Here is a 20401-nt window from a genome sequence, read left to right as displayed (position 1 = left end):
CATCTCCAAATCTTGAAGTCCAGGTATTCTTGTATACATTTCACTCCCTCCAGGGGCAATGTACCCTTGTTAAGGTGAGGCACCGAGAGCTGTTCCCAGTGCTCTGTGTGAGGGCCAACCAGGATTTTGTACAGTTGCAGCATAACTTCTGCATCCTTGTACTTCAGTCCTCCAGACATAAAGACCAGTAATCTGTTAGCTTTTTTGATTAGCTTCTGCATTTGTTTGTGACATTTTAGAGATGGATGCACTGAACCCCCAAGATTCTTCGAACATCCACTGTATTGAAATTTATACCATCTAGAAAGTACCCCTGGTTCATCAGTGTTTGATCCAAAATTGATAATCTCACACTTGCTTACATTGAACTCCATCTGCCCATTTATCTAGCCTATCCTTTTGTCATTCTCATATCTTTTTCAATCATGGTCATGCCCTCCACTAAGAATACAGGAACATAAACAGCAGGAGAATCAAAGACCCCTCCCACCTCAGTTAGAATCTCTTCCAACCTCTTCTGTCAGACAGAAGATACAACAGCCTAAACATACGATCCAACAGATTCAAGAACAGCTTCTTCCCCGCTGTTGTTAGATTTCTCACATTTCATTTTTAATGTTGATCTCACTCTTTGTGCACCTTCTCTGCAGCTGTAGGATTGTATCCCTCGCTCTGCTCTATCACTCCAATGCACTTTGTATGGTATGATCTGCCTGAATTGCACACACAAAACAAAACTTTTCACTGTACCTAGGTACATGTGGCAATAATGAACCAAATCAAGTCCACTCCACTTACAGACATTCTCCCCATCTCCTTTAGTTTCCTGAGAATATATGCCTCACACAGCCTTAAATATCTCACTACCCTCTGAGGTAACGATTCTCACTCCTTAGAGTGAAGAAAATTCTCCCTGTTTCAGTCCTAAATGATTGACCTTTATTCTGAGACCATGCCTCATGGTTCAGAGTGCACAGCCAGTGGAAACAATCCCTCAATTTCTACCACCAAGCCTCTTTATAATCTTCAGTGAGATCACCTCTCACTCCCCTAAACTCCAGAGAACATAGATTCAATTTCCTCATCATTTCATATTAGGATATCATCACCTGAGGCTGATCTAATTAATCTTTGCTGCATCACTTCCAACCTTTCTGTAAATATGGAGACCAAAACTGCATACACTATTCTAGATGTGGTCTCACGATTGTACGATTGTAGCAAGACTTCTTCATTCTTGTCTTCCAATCCACTTACAGCAAAAACCTACCTGTCATTTACTTGTCAATGCCTTGCTGTTACTTCATACTAACGTTTTGTGTTCCTTGTGCAGGTACATTTCAGTCTCGCTGAACATCAATAATTACAAATTTCGATCCTCTTAAAAATATTTGGCTTTTCTATCCTTCTAATCAAAGGGAATAACTTCACACTCCCCCCGATCTGCCGAAACATAAAGTGGAAGGACTGTGGATGCTGTAAGTCAGAAATGCAAACACAAGTTGCTGGAAAAGCTCAGCAGGTCTGGCAGCATCTAAGACAGAAATCAGAGTTAATGTTTCAGGTTGGGTGACCCTTCCTCAGAACTGATGGTAGCTGGGATTGTTGCCCATTCTCTTACCAGTGCCTTTGCAGCCTCAGTGTCCTCCTCACAGTGGGAAATCCACTTTGACTTGTATCAGCAACAAACGGAGATCCATTATTCTCTGCCTCTTCACCTACGTTACTAACATGCCCCAGAACTGGTCCTTACAACGCTCAGCTAGTTATAGTCTTCTGACTTGAAAGTGCACAATTAACCTGCTTTTTATCCATTGATCAATCCTTTATCCATGCTCATACGTCACCCTTGCCCTCAGGGGCAGGCAATAGCCTAGTAGCATTGTTAACTGAACTATTAATTTAGACACCCAGGTAATGTTCTGGGGACTGGGGTTCAAGTCCCGCCACAGCAGATGGTGGAATTTGAATTCAATAAAAATCTAGAATTTAAGAGTGAGAAAACGATGTAATCCATTGTCGGAAAAGCCCATTTGGTTCACTAATGCCCTTCAGGGATGGAAATCTGTCATCCTTACCTGGTCTAGCCTACACGTGACTCCAGACACACAGGCGAAAGTGAGTACAGCAGATGCTGGAGATCAGAGTCAAGATTAGAGTAGTGCTGGAAAAGCACAGCAGGTCAGGCAGCATCCGAGGAGCAGGAAAATCATTGTTTCGGGCAAAAGCCCAATTCCTGATGAAGGGCTTTTGCCTGAAATGTTGATTTTCCTGCTCTTCAGATGCTGCCTAACCTGCTGCGCTTTTCCAGCATCACTCTAATCTTGACTCCAGACACACAGCAATACGGTTAATAATTAACAGCCCTCTGGGCAATTAGGGATGAGCAATAAATGCTGCCAAGGCAGCGATATCCCATGAATTAATTATAATTAACTCCATGAGCCCCTAATGTTTTGTGTGGAACCTTATTAAAGCCTTTTGAAACTCCCTGTTAAGTACACCTCGTGGATCTCTTTGCACATCTGGTTACATCTTTGAAAAACTACAGAACATTTGTCAGGCAGCCTTTCTCTTTTGTAAAACCATATTAATTTGATCTAATTATCTGAAGTTTGCCAAAGTGCATCAGTAAGAGTTCCTCAAGAGTAGATTCCAGCAATTCCCCAATGACTGATTTCAGGCTAATAATTCCTTTGTTTCCCCTCACCTGCATTCCTTGAATCATTGAGTCATACAGCACAGAAACAGACACTTCGGTCCAACCAATCCATGCCAACCATAATCCCAAACTCAACCTTGAAAGTTGACACCCTGGTTGACAGGGTTGTTCAGAAGGGTTGTTAGTGTTCATTAGCAGAGAGATTGAATTCAAGAGTTGTGAGGTGATGTTGCAGCTGTACAGGACCTTGGTAAGGCCACATTTGGAGTACTGTGAGCAGTTCTGGTCGCCTCACTTTAGGAAAGATGTGGAAGCTTTGGAGAGGGTGCAGAGGAGATTTACCAGGCTGTTGCATGGAATGGAGAATAGGTCGTACGAGGATAGGTTGAGTGCTAGGCCTTTTCTCATTGGAACAGCGAAGGATGAGGGGTGACTTGATAGAGGTTTATAAGATGATCAGGGGAATAGATAGAGTAGACAATCAGAGACTTTTCCCCGGGTACAACAGTGTTACAAGGGGACATAAATTTAAGGTGAAGGGTGGAAGGTATAGGGGGGATGTCAGGGGTGGCTTCTTTACCCAGAGAGTGGTGGGGGCATGGAATGCGCTGCCTGTGGGAGTGGCAGAGTCAGAATCATTGGTGACCTTTAAGCGGCAATTGGATAGGTACATGGATAGGTGCTTAAGCTAGGACAAATGTTCGGCACAACATCATGGGCCGAAGGGCCTGTTCTGTGCTGTATTGTTCTATGTTCTAAGGCATACAGTGTTTCAGCTTTTATTAATAAAGGGATCGAGTTCCAGAACCATGAAGTTATGCTACAGCTGTACAAAACTCTGCGGCTGTACTTGGAGTATTGTGTACAGTTCTGGTCACCGCATTATAAGAAGGATGGGGGAGCTTTGGAAAGGGTGCAGAGGAGATTTACTAGGATGTTGCCTGGTATGGAGGGAAGGTCTTATGAGGAAAGGCTGAGGGACCTGAGGCTGTTTTCGTTGGAGAGAAGAAGGTTGAGAGGTGACTTAATACAGACATATAAGATAATCAGAGAGTTAGATAGGGTGGACAGGGAGAGCCTTTTTCCAAGTATAGTGACGGCGAGCACAAGGGGGCATAGCTTTAAATTGAGGGGTGATAGATATAGGACAGATGTCAGAGGTAGTTTCTTTACTCAGAGAGTAGTAAGGGCATGGAATGCTTTGCCTACAACGGTAGTAGATTCGCCAACTTTAAATACATTTAAGTTGTCATCGGACAAACATATGGACGTACATGGAATAGTGTAGGTTAGATGGGCTTCAGATTGGTACGACAGGTTGGCGCAACATCGAGGGCCGAAGGGCCTGTACTGTGCTGTAATGTTCTATGTTCTATGTAGTCCCACCTGCCTGATCCTGGCCGACTTCCCTCCAAGCATTTCTTACTCATGTACTTATCCAAATATCTTTTAAACATTGTGAATGTATCTGCATCCATCACTTCCTCAGGAAGTTTATTCCACACGAACCACTCTCTGTGTGCTGGGACCATTCCCAAAACTAGAGAGGGAGTTACCCTCTGTTTCGGTTTTGTAACTTGTGTCTTTTACAGTGAAGATAGACACATGAAATTTGTTCAATACAGAATCACAAAAGTGTTATGGAACAGGAGGAGGCCATTCAGCCCATCATGTCCTCAAAATAAACATCACAACTCAGTGCCCTTCCCCACACCATTGCCCATTTCAATATCATTGCCATTTCCTAATTTCCTCCGTTCATTCACTTTTTTTGGCATCAAAGATGTAAAGCAAAGATGCCAAGTCACAGAGAGATTCCTGGAAAAATTCCTGTTACCAGGTCAGAAGCCAGTTGCATTTTAACAAATCCTGTTTTCTTGCATTCGCAATGCATAGGATTGTTTTACTGAGGGCATAATGGGAATGGAAGGAACAGACAATGAAAGATCTGCATTTTTATAGCGACTCTCATCAATTGAAGATATTCTTCAGTGCTTTACAGCTAATGGAGTACATTGAAAGCAGAGGCACAGCTTATCGAGCAGGAAATGCAACATGTCATTCTGTGCACAGCAAGCTCACACAGACAGCTCTCTGATATTGACCAGATCAGCTGTTTTCATGATGTTAAGTGTTGAGGAATAAATAGTGATCATCAAAAAATACCACGGGATCTTCTGAGAGAATGAACAAGCTTGACCTGAGGGATGGTGCTTCTGTGAATGTACCATTTTCAGACTTAGAGAGGCTTTTGAATGTGATGCTCGGGATAGGGTTGAGAGGCAGTCCTTTGAGATGCTGTAAAAATTGCCATTTCAAAGTCAATTCCCCGATAGTAATCCTCTGGAATCTTGTTTGTGCGCTTCACTGGATGGACGGAATAGTGGCTTCGGATCAAGGGATGGGAAAAGCAGGTCAGCATCAAGCAATCACGAGCACACTCACATGGGCTAAAGGTCACTACACGATGCTTCACTGGCCTCCTGTTTGGAGATGAGTGTATTTCATCCCACTGTGAATCAGACTGGATGTCCTGAGTATTCTGCACTGCCATGCCTTATTTCAGGCAACCGAAGACAAAAACAATTAACAAGGTAACACGTTCTCCAATTCTGGTTGTATGTATCTGTGGAGGTGACATCAAGTCAGCTTTGACCTCTATGTTTAGTCAAGCTGCCTATTTTCCTCATCACCATTTTCTTTAGCAACTAATAGAATAATTAATTGATAGAGACAGGTTAACCCTAAAAAGTAGACAACTGAACAATGCAGCAAAAAAAAGCATTAAAATATCAGTATAATTACAAACAGAGCCTCATCATTTTCAGAGGATCATATTCTCTTCATTTTCTGTTTTGATTTAATTTGTTCCTAGCCTGAGCAACTATTCTCTTAAAGAATTAGTATGTAGTTTACAATGAAAAATGCATTCCTTTAGTGCACAGAAGCAATGAAAGTATCCAGTGTGGCTGACAAAAGAAAAATCCAGGATTGTATTAGACCAAAGGAAAAGACTAAAGTTGCAAAGTAAAATGGTAAGCGTGAGGATTGTGGAGAATTTTAAAATTCTGCAAATGAAGGTCAAGAAACAGATGAAGAAAAGGGAAATAAATTATGAGAGTCAAGTAGTGATGAATATAAAAATGAACTGGAAAATTACTATAGAAAAGTAGAATTAGCAAAGATACATGATTACAGGCAGAGGCAGGAGATTTTATCATGGGGGATAAATACTTGGCAGAGAGAAATTAGACAAAATATGTTATGTTTGTCTCCACAGTAGGGGCCTTGGGACTCGTGAAAACGGGGAACTGCACCTAGAGTGCTGAGAGATGTGGCTGTAGAGTTAAAGGTGATCATCCCTGACAATTCTGTAGACTCTGGAATAATCCTGGCCAAAAGGAATTTCACTGTTGAAGCAAGAATGAGTGAGGAAACCAGAAGCTGTAATCCTGGTAACTTGCTGTCAGAAGTTTGGAAAATGTTAGAATTTTTAATTAAGGATGCAAGAACAGCAAACTTAGAAAATAATGGTAGGATTCAGAAACAGGGAAGCTATTCAACTTGACAGTCATTTTCTCAGGCATAACAGATATGAGAAAACACTTGGATGTAGTGTATTAAGAGTTTTGGAAAACTCCAACATGTGGCAGGTATGCACAGGATATGAATAAATGGAGAAAGTGAGGACTGCAGATGCTGGAGATCAGAGCTGAAAATGTGTTGCTGGAAAAGCGCAGCACGTCAGGCAGCATCCAAGGAGCAGGAGAATCGACTTTCGGGCATGAGCCTTTCTTCAGGAATGACACCTCCCTCCCCTTCCTGGATTTCTCCATCTCCATTAATGACGACCGACTTGACACTGACATTTTTTACAAACCCACCGACTCCCACAGCTACCTGGATTACACCTCTTCCCACCCTACCTCCTGCAAAAATGCCATCCCGTATTCCCAATTCCTCCACCTCCACTGTATCTGCTCCCAGGAGGACCAGTTCCACCACAGAACACACTAGATGGCCTCCTTCTTTAGAGACCGCAATTTCCCTTCTCACGTGGTTAAAGATGCCCTCCAACACATCTCATCCAAATCCCGCACCTCCGCCCTCAGACCCCACCCCTCCAACTGTAACAAGGACAGATTGCTCCTGGTGCACACCTTCCACCCTATAAACCTTCACATAAACCAAATCATCCGCCGACATTTCTGCCACCTCCAAATGGACCCCACTACCACCAGGGATAAATTTCCCTCCCCACCCCTTTCCGCCTTCCGCAAAGACCATTCCCTCCGTGACTACCTGGTCAGGTCCACGCCCCCATACAACGCACCCTCCCACCCTGGCACCTTCCCCTGCCACCGCAGGAGCTGTAAAACCTGTGCCCACACCTCCTCCCTCACCTCTATCCAAGGCCCTAAAGGAGCCTTCCACATCCATCAAATTTTTACCTGCACATCCACTAATATCATTTATTGTATCCGTTGCTCCCAATGCGGTCTCCTCTACATTGGGGAGACTGGGCACCTCCTAGCAGAGCGCTTTAGGGAACATCTCTGGGACACCCACACCAATCAAACACACTGCCTCGTGGCCCAACATTTCAACTCCCCCTCCCACTCTGCCGAGGACATGGAGGTCCTGGGCCTCCTTCACCGCCGCTCCCTCATCACCAGACGCCTGGAGGAAGAACGCCTCATCTTCCTCCTTGGAATACTTCAACCCCAGGGCATCAATGTGGACTTCAACAGTTTCCTCATTTCTCCTTCCCCCACCTCACCCTAGTTCCAAACTTCCAGCTCAGCACTGTCCCCATGACTTGTCCTACCTGCCTATCTCCTTTTTCACCTATCCACTTCACCCTCTTCCCTGACTTATCACCTTCATCCCCTCCCCCACTCACCTCTTATACTCTATGCTTCTTTCTCCCCACCCCCACCCTCCCCTAGCTTATCTCTCCACCCTTCAGGCTCTCAGCCTGTATTCCTGATGAAGGGCGTTTGCCCGAAACGTCGATTTTACTGCTCCTCGGATGCTGCCTGAACTGCTGTGCATTTTCCAGCACCACTGATCCAGAATCCGGTTTCCAGCATCTGCAGTCATTGTTTTTATCAGGCACAGAAGGGCTGAGTGGCCTCCGGCTCTGCTGTAAGGTTACAAGAGTTTGTAACAAAGAGCCGCTGGGGAGTTCAGGAAGTGGTGTCTGAGAGACAGCATTGTCCAGGGTTGAGTTGACTTGCATAGCCTCACAATGCACAGCAGGTGTGTTAGTGAAGGCGTGACAGATGCTTTCATCTGTGCCACTTGACATGAATGAGAACAAGCACAGTTTAACAGGAGCACGCAGCTGGTAAATGGCTGCATCAACCAGCTTCTCCTCCATGGAAAATGATTTGTTTTTCTCCCACTGTTCAGTGCAACCATTTCTCTGGCTGTTCACGATAAAGTGAGTCATGTAAAAGAGCGTTTTTTAAAATCGATTTAACTTGACTTTTCAATTACCTGGGACTCCAATATTTCCCTGGCCTATTTTATTTTGTTAAAGAGTCATGGAGCTGTATAGCACAGAAACAGACCCTTCAGCCCAACTTGTGCATGCTGACCTGGTATCCTAACCTAATCTAGTCCCATTTGCCAGCATTTGGACAATATCACTCTAACCCCTTCCTATTCATATACCCATCCAGATGCCTTTTAAATGTTGTAATTGTACCAGCCTCCACCACTTCCTCTGGCAGCTCATTCCATACACACACCACCCTCTGTGTGAAAAAGTTGCCCCTTTGGTCCCAGTGTTAAGAAGCAGAATGCAAGGGGGCAGAAACATTGAAATGAGTCAACGAAATAGGGAGGCAGTCCTTGATTTTGTATCTTTGGGCTTCAGTGGTGACTGTCATTCTGTTACACCTCTGAATCTTCAGGGTTCAAGCCCCACTCCTGGATTGGAGGACTCATGCTCCAATGCAGTATTGCTGCACTGTTGGATTGCTGTCTTTTGGAGGAGATATAAAATAAAGGCCCGTCCAGATATTGGGAGCTGATGACTATAAAGTCATTGCAAACTTGAATTCGTTTTTTGACCCTGGGTGTTGTTTTAACCTGAATTAGTGTCTAACGTAGTGTGGCCTGGCAGCTTTATTTCAAAGATGTTGTGAAACTTGAAAGGGTTCAGAAAAGATTTACAAGGATGTTGCCAGGGTTGGAGGATTTGAGTTACAGGGAGAGGCTGAACAGGCTGGGGCTGTTTTCCCTGGAGTGTCGGAGGCTGAGGGGTGACCTTATAGAGGTTTATAAAATCATGTGGGGCATGGATAGGGTGAATAGCCAAGGTCTTTTCCATAGGACAGGGGACTCTAAAACTAGAAGGCATAGGTTTAAGGTGAGAGGGAAAACGTTAAAGGGGACTGAAGTGGCAACTTTTTCATACAGAAGGTGGTGCGTGTATGGAATGAGCTGCCAGAGGAAGTGGTACAATTACATTTAAAAGGCATCTGGATGGATATATGAATAGGAAAGGTTTAGAGGGATATGGGCCAAAAGCTGGCAAATGGGACTGGATTAATTTAGGATATCATGGAAAGGTTGAACTGAAGGGTCTGTGTCCGTGCAGTACACCTCAGTGACTTCTATGAACTAGAAACTGGCATCATGTAAAAATTACAATCAGGAGGTTAATGTTTCCAGGTTAGACGCACTGGCAGCTCATTCTACCTGAGTTTAAAGGGAAAGAAAATGTTGCATTTATGTAGTTGTTATTTATGGTTTTATTATTTAATGTTTATTTATTTCACCCCCTCAGCATGGCCCAAAGCACCTTACAGTGAACAAAGCAGCGATTGAAATGTCGTCACTAATTTAGTGGGAAGTGTGGTGACCACTGTGTGCACAGCAAACTCCCACAAGTAACATCACCATTCTCAGAGTCAGTAATGTTGATTAAGAGATAAACTCTGGTCACCTCATGAGATGAGAGAGCCCTGCCCTCTTCCTTCTCAAAATAGTCCCATGGGAACTGGGATACCCATTGGAAAGGGCAGATGGGACCACTACACACTAAACTACCAACCCCCCCCCCCCTCCACTCCCAAGAACCTCTGGCAGTGCAGCACTCCCTTTAGTACTGCATTGAGGCATTCTGTCCCAGTCTCTGAACCTGTTGATCAGAGTGGTACCCTCGAGCTATGACGTCTAGTTCCATCTAGAATGACAAGGGCAGCAGATACATGTGAACACCATGACCTCCAAGTCCCCCTCCAAGCCTGCACCATCCTGACTTGGAAAAATATCGCTGTTCTTTCGCTGTCACTGGATCAAGGTCCTGGAATTCCCTCCCTAATCTCAATGCGGGTCAACCCACAGCACATGGACTGCAGCGTTCAAGAAGGCAGCTCACCACTACCTTCTCAAGGGGCAACTAGAGACGGGCAATAAATGCTGGACCAATCACTAAAGCCCACATCTCAAGAATAATTTAAAATCTCTGAACGCTTCAAACCCTTAAATGCCTTTATTAAATCTCCTCAGCTTCTTCTCCAGAGAACATCTTCAATTATGAGCAAATCACTGCCTGATGGCTCATGGCAGAGCAGAGAGAGGAGTTATACCCAGAGTGACAACAGGCAAGAGGGGCAAATCCAACCCCACACTGTCGGTGTTACCCTGAACAACACACGAGTTGATCAGGCGCCCCCTGTCAGTCAATCCTTAAAAAAGACATGAGGGGCAACTTTTTTTTCACAGAGAGTGGTGCATAAATGGAATGAACTTCCAGCGGATACTGGCACAGTTACATTTAAAAGACATTAAGGTAAGTACATGTGTAAGAAATGTTTGGAGGGATATGGGCCAAGTGCAGACAGGTGGGACTAGTTTAGTTTGGGATTACGGTCAGCATGGACTGATTGGACCGAAGGGTCTGTTTCAGTGCTGTTTGACTCTATGACAAATAGGAGGAGAAAGTGAGGACTGCAGATGCTGGAGATCAGAGCTGAAAATGTGTTGCTGGAAAAGCCCTTCTGATGAAGGGCTTATGCCCGAAACGTCGAATCTCCTGTTCCTTGGATGCTGCCTGACCTGCTGCGCTTTTTCAGCAACACATTTTCAGCTCTATGACAAATAGATATGGACCCAAATGTTAAGAATTTGAGAGTAGAAGTAGGCCATTCAGCCCATCCTATCTGCTCTACCATTCAATGATATCATGTCTGATCTGATTATCCTCACCTCCATTTTCTTGCCTTTTCCCCATACCTTTTGATTCTCTTCCTAATGTAACCGTGAGGGATAGCAAAACTTCGGCAGAGGTCAGTCGGCCTGGTCCAGAACCAGGGCCTGGGGTGGGAGACCTTCCCTGATAGGTAGTGAACCCAGGGAAGTGGCTGCTTAGCTCCTGTGGCTGGCTAGTTAGGGTGTGTTTTCAAAATAAGCAAACAGGCTGAATCCACTTCCCATTCTGACTGGCACAGACCTGCCCCCTCGCTTGTTCACGTTTGCTTTGGAGTCGTGCCAGTTGTCTCTAAGAATGCAAATTTCCTGGAGTGGAGCCAAACCCTTACCTATACACAGGGAGGACGTCCCTGAATCACTAGTCTTTGCATTCAACCGAAGACACAGTCAGCTGGGAGCGAGAGAAATGATGAATAACTCAGTCATAACAGTGCGGCTGTTCCTAATTACTAACAAATTCAATTACCCTTCCAATAGTCTGTCAATTGACAATAATCTCCCTTTAAAAACTAATCTCCACTCAAACAAATATTTGAGTATATGACCTGCACACAATATACAAGGCTATGTCGCAGCCGTTTATAGTGTCTCCGCTATTGTGGTGCTTTCATTGTCAGAACCCAGCTGCCGACCCCAGCAAGGGCCGGGGAGCTGTGCAAATATTTGCCTGGTGGCGAGTACCTGCCCTCAGTACAATGGCAGTGTTTTGCCATCTCATTGTTCCCCAGTCAATCGGCTGCCTGTCAGTTTCAGGTCAACTTGCTGTGAGTCTCAGATTGAGCAGCCGACTGGGAGACTAATCTCCTGGCCTGTGGATGTTCAGGCCGGCTGTGGGACCGTCGGATAAATGGGACTGAAGGGGATAGAGGAAAGCAGGAAGGTGTAGGAAGCAAGGAAGACGTCATCAGGCCAAGCACCACACTCTCGACTCTAATGTCCAGCATCTGCAGTCCTCACTTTCGCCTGGAATGGCTTCAGCACAGGCAGAGTCTAGATTAGAGTGGTGCTGGAAAAGCACAGCAGTTCAGGCAACATCTGAGGAGCAGTATCTAGACTCTGGTTTCCAGCGTCTGCAGTCATTGCTTTTACCTCAGCACAGGCAGAGGTCATTTGACCCATCACATCTGTGCCAGCCCTCTACAAGAGCTACTCAGCTCGTCTCACTGCCTCACGTTGGTCCTGTAGCCCTTTTCCCTTCAGGCACTTACCCCTTTCCCTTTAAACATCGACGGTAATGTCACTCCAGAGCCTCAGGCCGGAGACGTAAATCCAAATCCCAGATTGCCCAAGTTGAATTTCAGTTTATAATTAAGAGCAAGATAAGTGGTGACTGTCAGATGGGATTAAAAAAAAAACACCCATCCGGCATCTTTTAGGGAAGGAAATCTGCTGTCCTTACCCGGTCTGGCCTACTTGTGACTCCAGACTCACAGCAATTTGGTTGAGTCTTAACTGCCCCCTGGCCATTTAGGAACGGACAATAAATCAGCTGGGGAAGGGTCTCTAGACCGGAAACGTTAACCCTGATTTTACTTCACAGATGCTGCCAGATCAGCTGAGTGTTTCCAGCAACCTCCGTCTTTGTTTCTGATTTACAGCATCTGCAGTTCTTTTGGTTTTCCTCTGGATTGTTAGTCTGACCCCTGCAACTCCAAATGCAATGAGAAAACACCGGGGACTAGAAACTGTTCATCGACAGTGTCTTTGTGGTCCTGTCACCAGATGGCAGGAGCTGCTGAAGAGTCAAATTAATTAACCTCTACTAATTAATCTTCCATGGAGCCGGACGGGAGGTGAAGGTATGAGCTTCCGAAACCCAGAACCCAAAGTCCCCTTCTTTCTCCCACCTCAAGAAATCGAAGAGCCCCAGTCAAGAAAGGACCATGTTCTTACCTCCTCGTTGACTGCCACTTCCGTGAAGGTACTTTGTTCCTCCTCTTCGACAAACTCTAACTCCGGTTCAATTACTGCTATGGGCACGCCGTCGGCCATTTTGAAGTCATTGGCCATGGATTCGTTCATCCTGCCCATGGCCGTGCTGTTATTCCCAATACCACTGGCTGTCCCATTCCCGTCCTTGTACTCCGACTCTTTCCCTTTCTCGGTGCCCGTGTGATTGAAGACGTAGGTTGGGAGCTCCATCATGGCCTTCCCCTCCACTGAGGGCTCAGCCCCCTTGCAGAAGCTCTGGAAGGATTCGCCGATGGCCCTCTTTAGGTACCTGATGCCGCGATGGATGCGGGCCAAGGCAATCTGGAGATTGTTCATCTCCCCGTCCTCGTCCGGAGAGCTGAGGTTGTCTGCACTGAAGGAGCTCAGGAGCAAGGCAAGGAAAAGATTGAGTACCTGGAAAAACGAGCGAAAGTTATTGGCATCTTCTCTTATTCTCAAATTATACCAGCAGTTTGCAGCTGGAGACTTTCTGCAGAGCTTACACTTGTGATGTCAAGGCAAACAAGGCTGTTGGCCTAGTGCTGGGAAAATGGCAGTAGGTGCTTGTTTTTCACCAGCATTGACTTGACGGGCTGAACAGCCTTTTTTCTGTACTGTGGACCTGTATGCCTCTATTACATCAAATTGATAGTACAGTGTGTGACCTTTTGGCCCAACTGGTCCATGCTGGAGTTTATGCCCCACACAAACCTCCGCCCAATCCTCCTTCACTTCCCTCTGTCTGAATATCCTTCTGTTTATGATGTTACATTATATTCTATAGGAAGGATGTGATTGCACTAGAGGGGGTGCAGAGGAGGTTCACCAGATGTTGCCTGGGATGGAGTGAGTTGGCTCTGAGGAGAGACTGGACAGCCTTGGGGCTGTTTACCTCAGAGCAGAGGAGGGAAGGGGGAGGGACCTGATTGAAGTGTATAAAGTTCTGAGGGGCATAGTACACTAGACAGGATGAAGTCTTTCCCTTTAGTAGGGGGATCAATACAAAGGTAAGGAGCAATGTTTAGATGGGATTTGAGGAAAATTCTTTTCATCTAGAGGCTGGTAAGTGTCTGGAACTCACTGTGTCCAAGTGTTGGTAGAGGTGAGAACATTTATGAAGTATTTAGATGAACACTTGAAAATCGTAGCATGCAAGGCTATAGGCCAACTGCTGGAAAATGGGGTGATAGTAACTTGATGACCAGTCAGGACACAGTGGGCTGAAGGACCTCTATAACTCTACTTTCTTTCATGTGTTTATCCAGCCGGCCTTTAAAGCACTGTTCTATTCAGCTTGGCTATATCCTGTGGATACCTTTCACACTTTCATCGTTCTTCTGGTCTCTCTTGGTTTCATAGAATCCTGACAGTGTGGAAGCAGGCCATTCAGCCCATCAACTCCACACTGACCCTCTGAAGAGGGTCCCACCCAGACACACATCCTTCCAATCCCTGTGTTCGAGATAATCTCCTCAAAAATCATCTCTGATGTATTTACCTCATTCCTTGAATAAGGAGACTAAAAGTGCACACAGATGTGATGTCAATAATGTCAAGTATAACTGAAACATACCATCTTTATTTTTATATTCAATTTCTCTTGTAATAAAAGTTAGTGTTCTATGAGCTTCTTAATCATTCATATGGCTACGACATTTAGATCCCTTTGTCTCCTGGAGTTCTGCAGTCTTTCACTGTTTAACCAATGATCTGTTTTTTGAATCTTCTTGACAAAGTGAGTAACTCCATATTTTCCCACGTGGACCTCTGTCTGAATTCACTCAGTCACTTAACCTATCTATATCAATTTGCATCCTTGTTATCTCATCTTTCATTTAGAGCTATGTGCTTGTCCTTCCCTCCCATCAGGCAAAAGTGAGGACTGCAGATGCTGGAAACCAGAGTTTAGGTTAGAGTGGTGCTGGAAAAGCACAGCAGGTCAGGCAGCATCCGAGGGGCAGGAAAATCGATGTTTTGGGCAAAAGCCCTTCATCAGGAATAGTAAAGAGTAGATTTGAGCTTGCTGACAAGAAGAGCACTTAATCCATGGAATGATGACTCTAATTAAAAACCAACAGGATGGTACAATAAGCCGGGTTGTGGGCTGTATGTTATAGATGACTGAATGAAGATGGAATGACTCCTTCCTAATTATCTTGGGAAAGCTCCAATTACTCCCCGTTAAAGCTTTAGTCTCTGCACTGACAGTCAGTGTAATGATATCAAGAGTAAAACATTCATCAGTTCATTGCACACGGTTTCTTGTAATCGCTGACTGGACATGGCTGACCGTGCCTTAACCCAACATACAGTGTGCACCTTCCATCACCCTCTATCGTCTGTTTGCTCTTCAGTCAGTGCTTTATCAAGTGTTTGCCTTCAGCTACCTGTCTCCCCCCCCACCCCCATCTGTTATTCTGCTTGGAATTCTCATTGATTGATGTGGTGGGGGGAGGGGGGAGGGAATTGGTTGCAGCTTGTGGGCCGAGAGGAAAATCAACGACAAGAAGCATCTTCAAGATGTTGATCAGTCAGCTCCTGGTAAAAACACTTCTGGTAGGAACAAGGGAAGTGATTAAAAAACACCAAGGGAAAGGATTCTCACACAGAACTGTTTGGTAACAGCTGACAGTCTTGGGATGCAGTTGTAGTATCCCTATCTCTGAGCCAGGAAGCCTGGATTAATGTCCCACTTACTCCAGATGTGTGTCCTAACATCCCTGAACCTGTCGGTTCGAAAATTGATGAATTCCTGCTTAAGATATTGAGGTGCAACAAACAAGAGACCCCACCTGAGGGGTGTTGATGTTGGTGATTCTTTACTTCAAGCTGAGGGTGGGAGTCCTGGGGGGTGGAGAAGGGGTGGGAACGATCAGTCTCAAGTTGGTGCTGGGTTAAGAGTCCTCTGGATTGTTCTGAGACTGGGACATGTTTCACTGGAGCATAGGAGGTTGAGGTGTGACCTTGTTGGGGTTTATATAATCGTGAGGGGTATCGTTAAGGTGAATGGCAGGTGTCTTTTCCTGAGGGCTGGAGATTTCAAGGCCAGGGAGGGCATATTTTTAAGGTGTGAGGGGAAAGATTTTAAAAAGGACATGAGGGGAATCTTTTTACACAGAATGTGGTTCGTGTGTGGGATGAATATCCAGAGGGAGTGTTGGATGTGGGTACAGTGACAATGTTTAAAAGACCTTTGGATAATTATATGAATAAGAAATGTTTGGAGGGATATGTGCCAAGTGCAGGCAGGTGGGACTGGTTTTGTCTGGGATTATGTTCGGCAGGGACTGATTGAATCAAGTGGCCTGTTTCAGTGTCGACTGACTCTATGACGCTGATAGAAATGGTTTGCTTAAATACATTACAAAGCAGGTATGGGTGACAAAAGACAAAAGTCCCTTGGCCTGCTCTGACCTTAGATTTCCAGAATGCAAACTTCACCCTCCTTGAGATATTACTCTTTGTCTGTCTGAACAGGGAGGCCAAGTTGACACTTATATCCCCTCATACATACATAGAACATAGAACATAGAAAAATATAGTGCAGTACAGGCCCTTCGGCCCTCGATGTTGCGCCGACCAAAGCCTACCTAACCTACACTAGCCCAATAACCTCCATATGCTTATCCAATGCCCGCTTAAATGACCATAAAGAGGGAGAGTCCACCACTGCTACTGGCAGGGCATTCCATGAACTCACAACCCGCTGAGTAAAGAAACTCATGGTCCAAGCTCAGTCAATGGAGCAGGTGGGAAGGCTGGGTGAGGACTGGTTGCATGCCCACACTGCCCGGCCTTCCCCAGCCTCTTTCCTGCCAGGAGCTTTAATTACTACGCACCAGAGATACTTACACACCTTGAGACATGCAGCAAAACAAAAGGAGAGATGTTAAACTGACCACTTTCTACAGTTTAATATCCTCTTAGTGCTCTTCTCTGTGCCATCACATTTAGCCTCAATTGTTTCTTCAGGCCCAATGGGTGAAGAAACTTCAGCTCTGTTCAGTCCTAACGGGCCTACCCCATATCATTACCCCTGGTCCTGGACTCCCTGGTCATTAGGAACATCCTTCTTGTCTTTACTCTGTCTGGCCCTGGTAGAACTTAGAGGTTTCTGTGAGATTCCAACCCTCATTCTCCTAAATATTGGCCTAACCGATCCAGTGTCTCTTCAGTCCTGCCAACCCAGGTTCAGAAATCTGGCTCAGAGGAGGAAGCCCATGGCCGCTGTGGTATGTTCCCTCACCTGACCTCCTTTTCTCTCACTCTCCCCAGATCAAAGACATGTCTCCCCCATTGGCCCTCTCCCTGAAACACCGATGTGCCTTGTTCCAGAAGTTTCCTTTGGCCCCTGCTCATTCCCCTGACTGACCACTTGCCATCAAGGCTGAGTGCTCTGCACTGGCCAACACTGGGCATTTATGGGTGGTCATCCAAGCAAGGTCCAAAACCTCCTGTGCCACACGCCCGATGGGTGGTCTTGGTCAGTCCAGACCCTCCACCTCTCAACACGCACCTGGATTAATACCAGCCTGACACAACTGCCTCACTCCTGCCTCTGCAGTACTTGCAATATTCTGATTGGCTAACTTATGGCAAAACCAAGGCAGAATGGAAAGAAAAGCCCTTGCATTTACGTAGCGCCTTTTCACCCTCCAGGTGTATCTCATAAGGGGTGATCGCAAGCCCCACTTTGGCAGGTGAAAATAGAAAGCAGGTCAGAGTGGTAAGTTCTGAGGGACATCGTTGAGGAGGACAGAGAGGTTCGGTGTGGGGCGTCTACAGAGACGTGGCTCCATGTAGCTGAAAACCTGCGACCATCCTATGGAAACCGGGGAAGCTCGGGGGCCTGGAGTTGTAAGGGGGCAGATACTCTGGAGGCCTAGATGCAAATACAGCATCACAATATTGTTGTGGAGCTGAAAGAGACCATTCAGCCCATCGTGCCTACTCTAGTTCCATTTCCTCATGCCAATCTCCTGCCACGTACCAATCTCCTGCCTTTTCCCCATATCCCTGTGTGCCATTTTACTCAAATAACCATCTAATGGCCCCTTGAATGCCTCAATTGCACCTGCCTCCACATTTCCAGGCAGCGCACTCCAGACCCCAGTGGAATGGAAAAGTTTATTTTCACATAGAATAGAAGAACCCCCACAGTGTGGAGACAGACCATTTGGCCCAACAAGTCCACACTAACCCCCTGAAGAGTAACCCAGCCAGACCCATTCCCCTCACTTATTACTTTTCATTTACCCCTAACCTACACATCCCCGAACAGTATGGGTAATTTATCATGACCATCCACCTGACCTGCACATCTTTGGACTGTGGAAGGAAACCGGAGCACCCGGAGGAAACCCACGCAGACACGGGGAGAATGTGCAAATTCCAAACAGACAGTTGCCTGAGGCAGGAATCGAACCCAGGTCCCCGGTGCTGTGAGGCTGCAGTTTTATCCATCAAGCCTTCTCATTTTTGCTCCTTGAACATGCAGGAAGTACTTCTCCCTGCCTAACCTATCGAGCCTGCTCAGAATCTCCACCAAATCTCCTCTCAGTTTCTCTCCAAGGGAACCACCCCAGCTTCTTCAACCTATGGACGGCTTCTTATTCCTGGAGCCATTCTGGTAAATCGTTTCTGCACCCTCTCTAACGCATTCACATCTTTCCCATAATGCAACGCCCATACCTGTACACAATACTCCAGCTGAGGGCTTATCCAAGTTCAACAGTGACTCCCTTCTCTGGCCCATATTAATAAAGCTGAGAAGACTGTCTGCCAGAGCTGGGGGGAGTCAGAGGTCATGAGGGGGATTAAACACAAACGTATCGCAATGGATGTCCCCTGACTGAGTGCTGTTGGCCAAGGTGTGAATCTGAGAGCCAGCACATGCACAAGGCAACACAAGACAGCTGCAGCTTCGGTGAGTACTTGGCATGTTAGTTGTATTCCACGTGAATTTGCAACTGTCTGACCTTCCTTAATCTTTCAAGATTTTCATCTGACAATGAAGAAGAACAGAACCTGACATTTTTACAAAAGCAGCTCATTTGAAGTCGACAATGAAAAGGAAATATTAAATGTCCTTTTTGTGTTATCAATTAGTAGCCATGGAAATCCATTGCTCTCTATAGGTGTGGGTGAGCTTAGGTGAGTGACCAGAGATTTGTTCAGCTTTTAATTGATTTTATATTAATATAATTCGCCCAAGGCATTACTGATGTTGGCATAAGACAGTCAGAGTAATTAAATCGTGTATTTTTAGAAAATTTGGAGGATTTGTGAGAAGAATGTGCTTTATTAGATAAGATTAGATTCCCTACAGTGTGGAAACAGGCCCTACGGCCCAACAAGTCCAAACCGACCCTCTGAAGAGCAACCCACCCAGACCCATTCCCCCTACATTTACCCCTTCACCTAACACTACAGGCAATTTAGCATGGCCAATTCACCTGACCCGCACATCTTTGGACTGTGGGAGGAAACCGGAGCACCCGGAGGAAACCCACGCAGACACGGGGAGAATGTGCAAACTCCACACAGACAGTTGCCTGAGGTGGGAATTGAACCCGGGTCTCTGGGGTTGTGAGTGAATTAAACCACTTCCAGCTTCAATGTACAGAGAAAGATACCAGGCGGTGTATTTGGTGAGGCAGGAATTCTCTCGCTGACAGCACTGTGGGTTTATCCAGAATCACGGACTGCCGTGGTACAATAACGAGCTCACCACCACTTCTGAATGGACAGATGAGAAGTGCTGGCCCAGCCAGTCACACCCACACTCCATGTGTGAATAATAAGAATAAACTGGGTCAGTATTTGGAGGAATCGCAGTCAATGGTTTAAGAACCTAACACCTGAACTCTGTGACCCTGAAGACTGCAGATTCGTTCTGTTTGTTCAAGAGTTTATAGGGCCCCACAAGCATGCTATGCTTTTCAAAATGATGATGGTGGATCAACTATCACGATCTGTGCAAGAATCTAGAAGTCACCCATGCCTGAAAGAATTGTACATTTGCCTCGTGGAATCGTACAGTACAGAAGAGGTCCTTCGTCCCATTGAGTCTGTGTTGACCTGTCTACACTCTCCCACATTAGGCCTATAGCCTTGAATGTTATGATACCTCAAGTGCTCATCCAAGTACATTTTAAAGGTTGTGAGGTTTCCACCTCAACTACCCTCCCGGGCAGTGCCAGACCGCTACCTCCCACTGGGTGTCAAATGTTTCTTTTCAAATCCCTTCTAAACCTCCTGCCTTTCACTTTAATATTATGTCTCCTTGTCTTTGACCCTTCAATTAAGGGGAACTGTTGCTTTCTATTCAACTTGCCCATGTCCTTTACAATCAGACCCCCTCTCCACCTACGCTGCTCCAAAGAAAGTAACCTGAGCTTATCCCGTCTCTCTTCATTGCTGAAATTTTCCATCCCAGGAAACATCCTGGTGAATCTCCTCTGCATCCCCTCCAGTACAATCACATCCTTGCTATGGTGTGCTGACCAGAACTGTGGTCTCACCAACAGTTCTAAACAGTTCCAATATAATCTTCTTATCTTATAATCTGTGTCTTGACTG

General features: G+C 45.7%; 1 protein-coding gene across 1 annotated transcript in view; it reads right to left on the bottom strand.

Annotated features, from left to right (window-relative positions):
• scn5lab (sodium channel, voltage gated, type V-like, alpha b) overlaps positions 1 to 20401 on the bottom strand; it is a 367399-nt gene that overhangs the window by 114023 nt on the left and 232975 nt on the right. Inside the window, exon 17 of the mRNA XM_060825166.1 lies at positions 12782 to 13234. Coding sequence (XP_060681149.1) covers positions 12782 to 13234 — 453 coding nt within the window. The remainder of the gene's footprint in view (positions 1 to 12781; positions 13235 to 20401) is intronic.

The sequence above is a fragment of the Hemiscyllium ocellatum genome, chromosome 5, assembly GCF_020745735.1.
Source record: "Hemiscyllium ocellatum isolate sHemOce1 chromosome 5, sHemOce1.pat.X.cur, whole genome shotgun sequence".
In the NCBI taxonomy this organism is placed as follows: Eukaryota; Metazoa; Chordata; class Chondrichthyes; order Orectolobiformes; family Hemiscylliidae; genus Hemiscyllium; species Hemiscyllium ocellatum.
The sequence above is the reverse complement of the archived record's forward strand: the minus strand, read 5'-3'. Positions and strand labels throughout refer to the sequence as shown.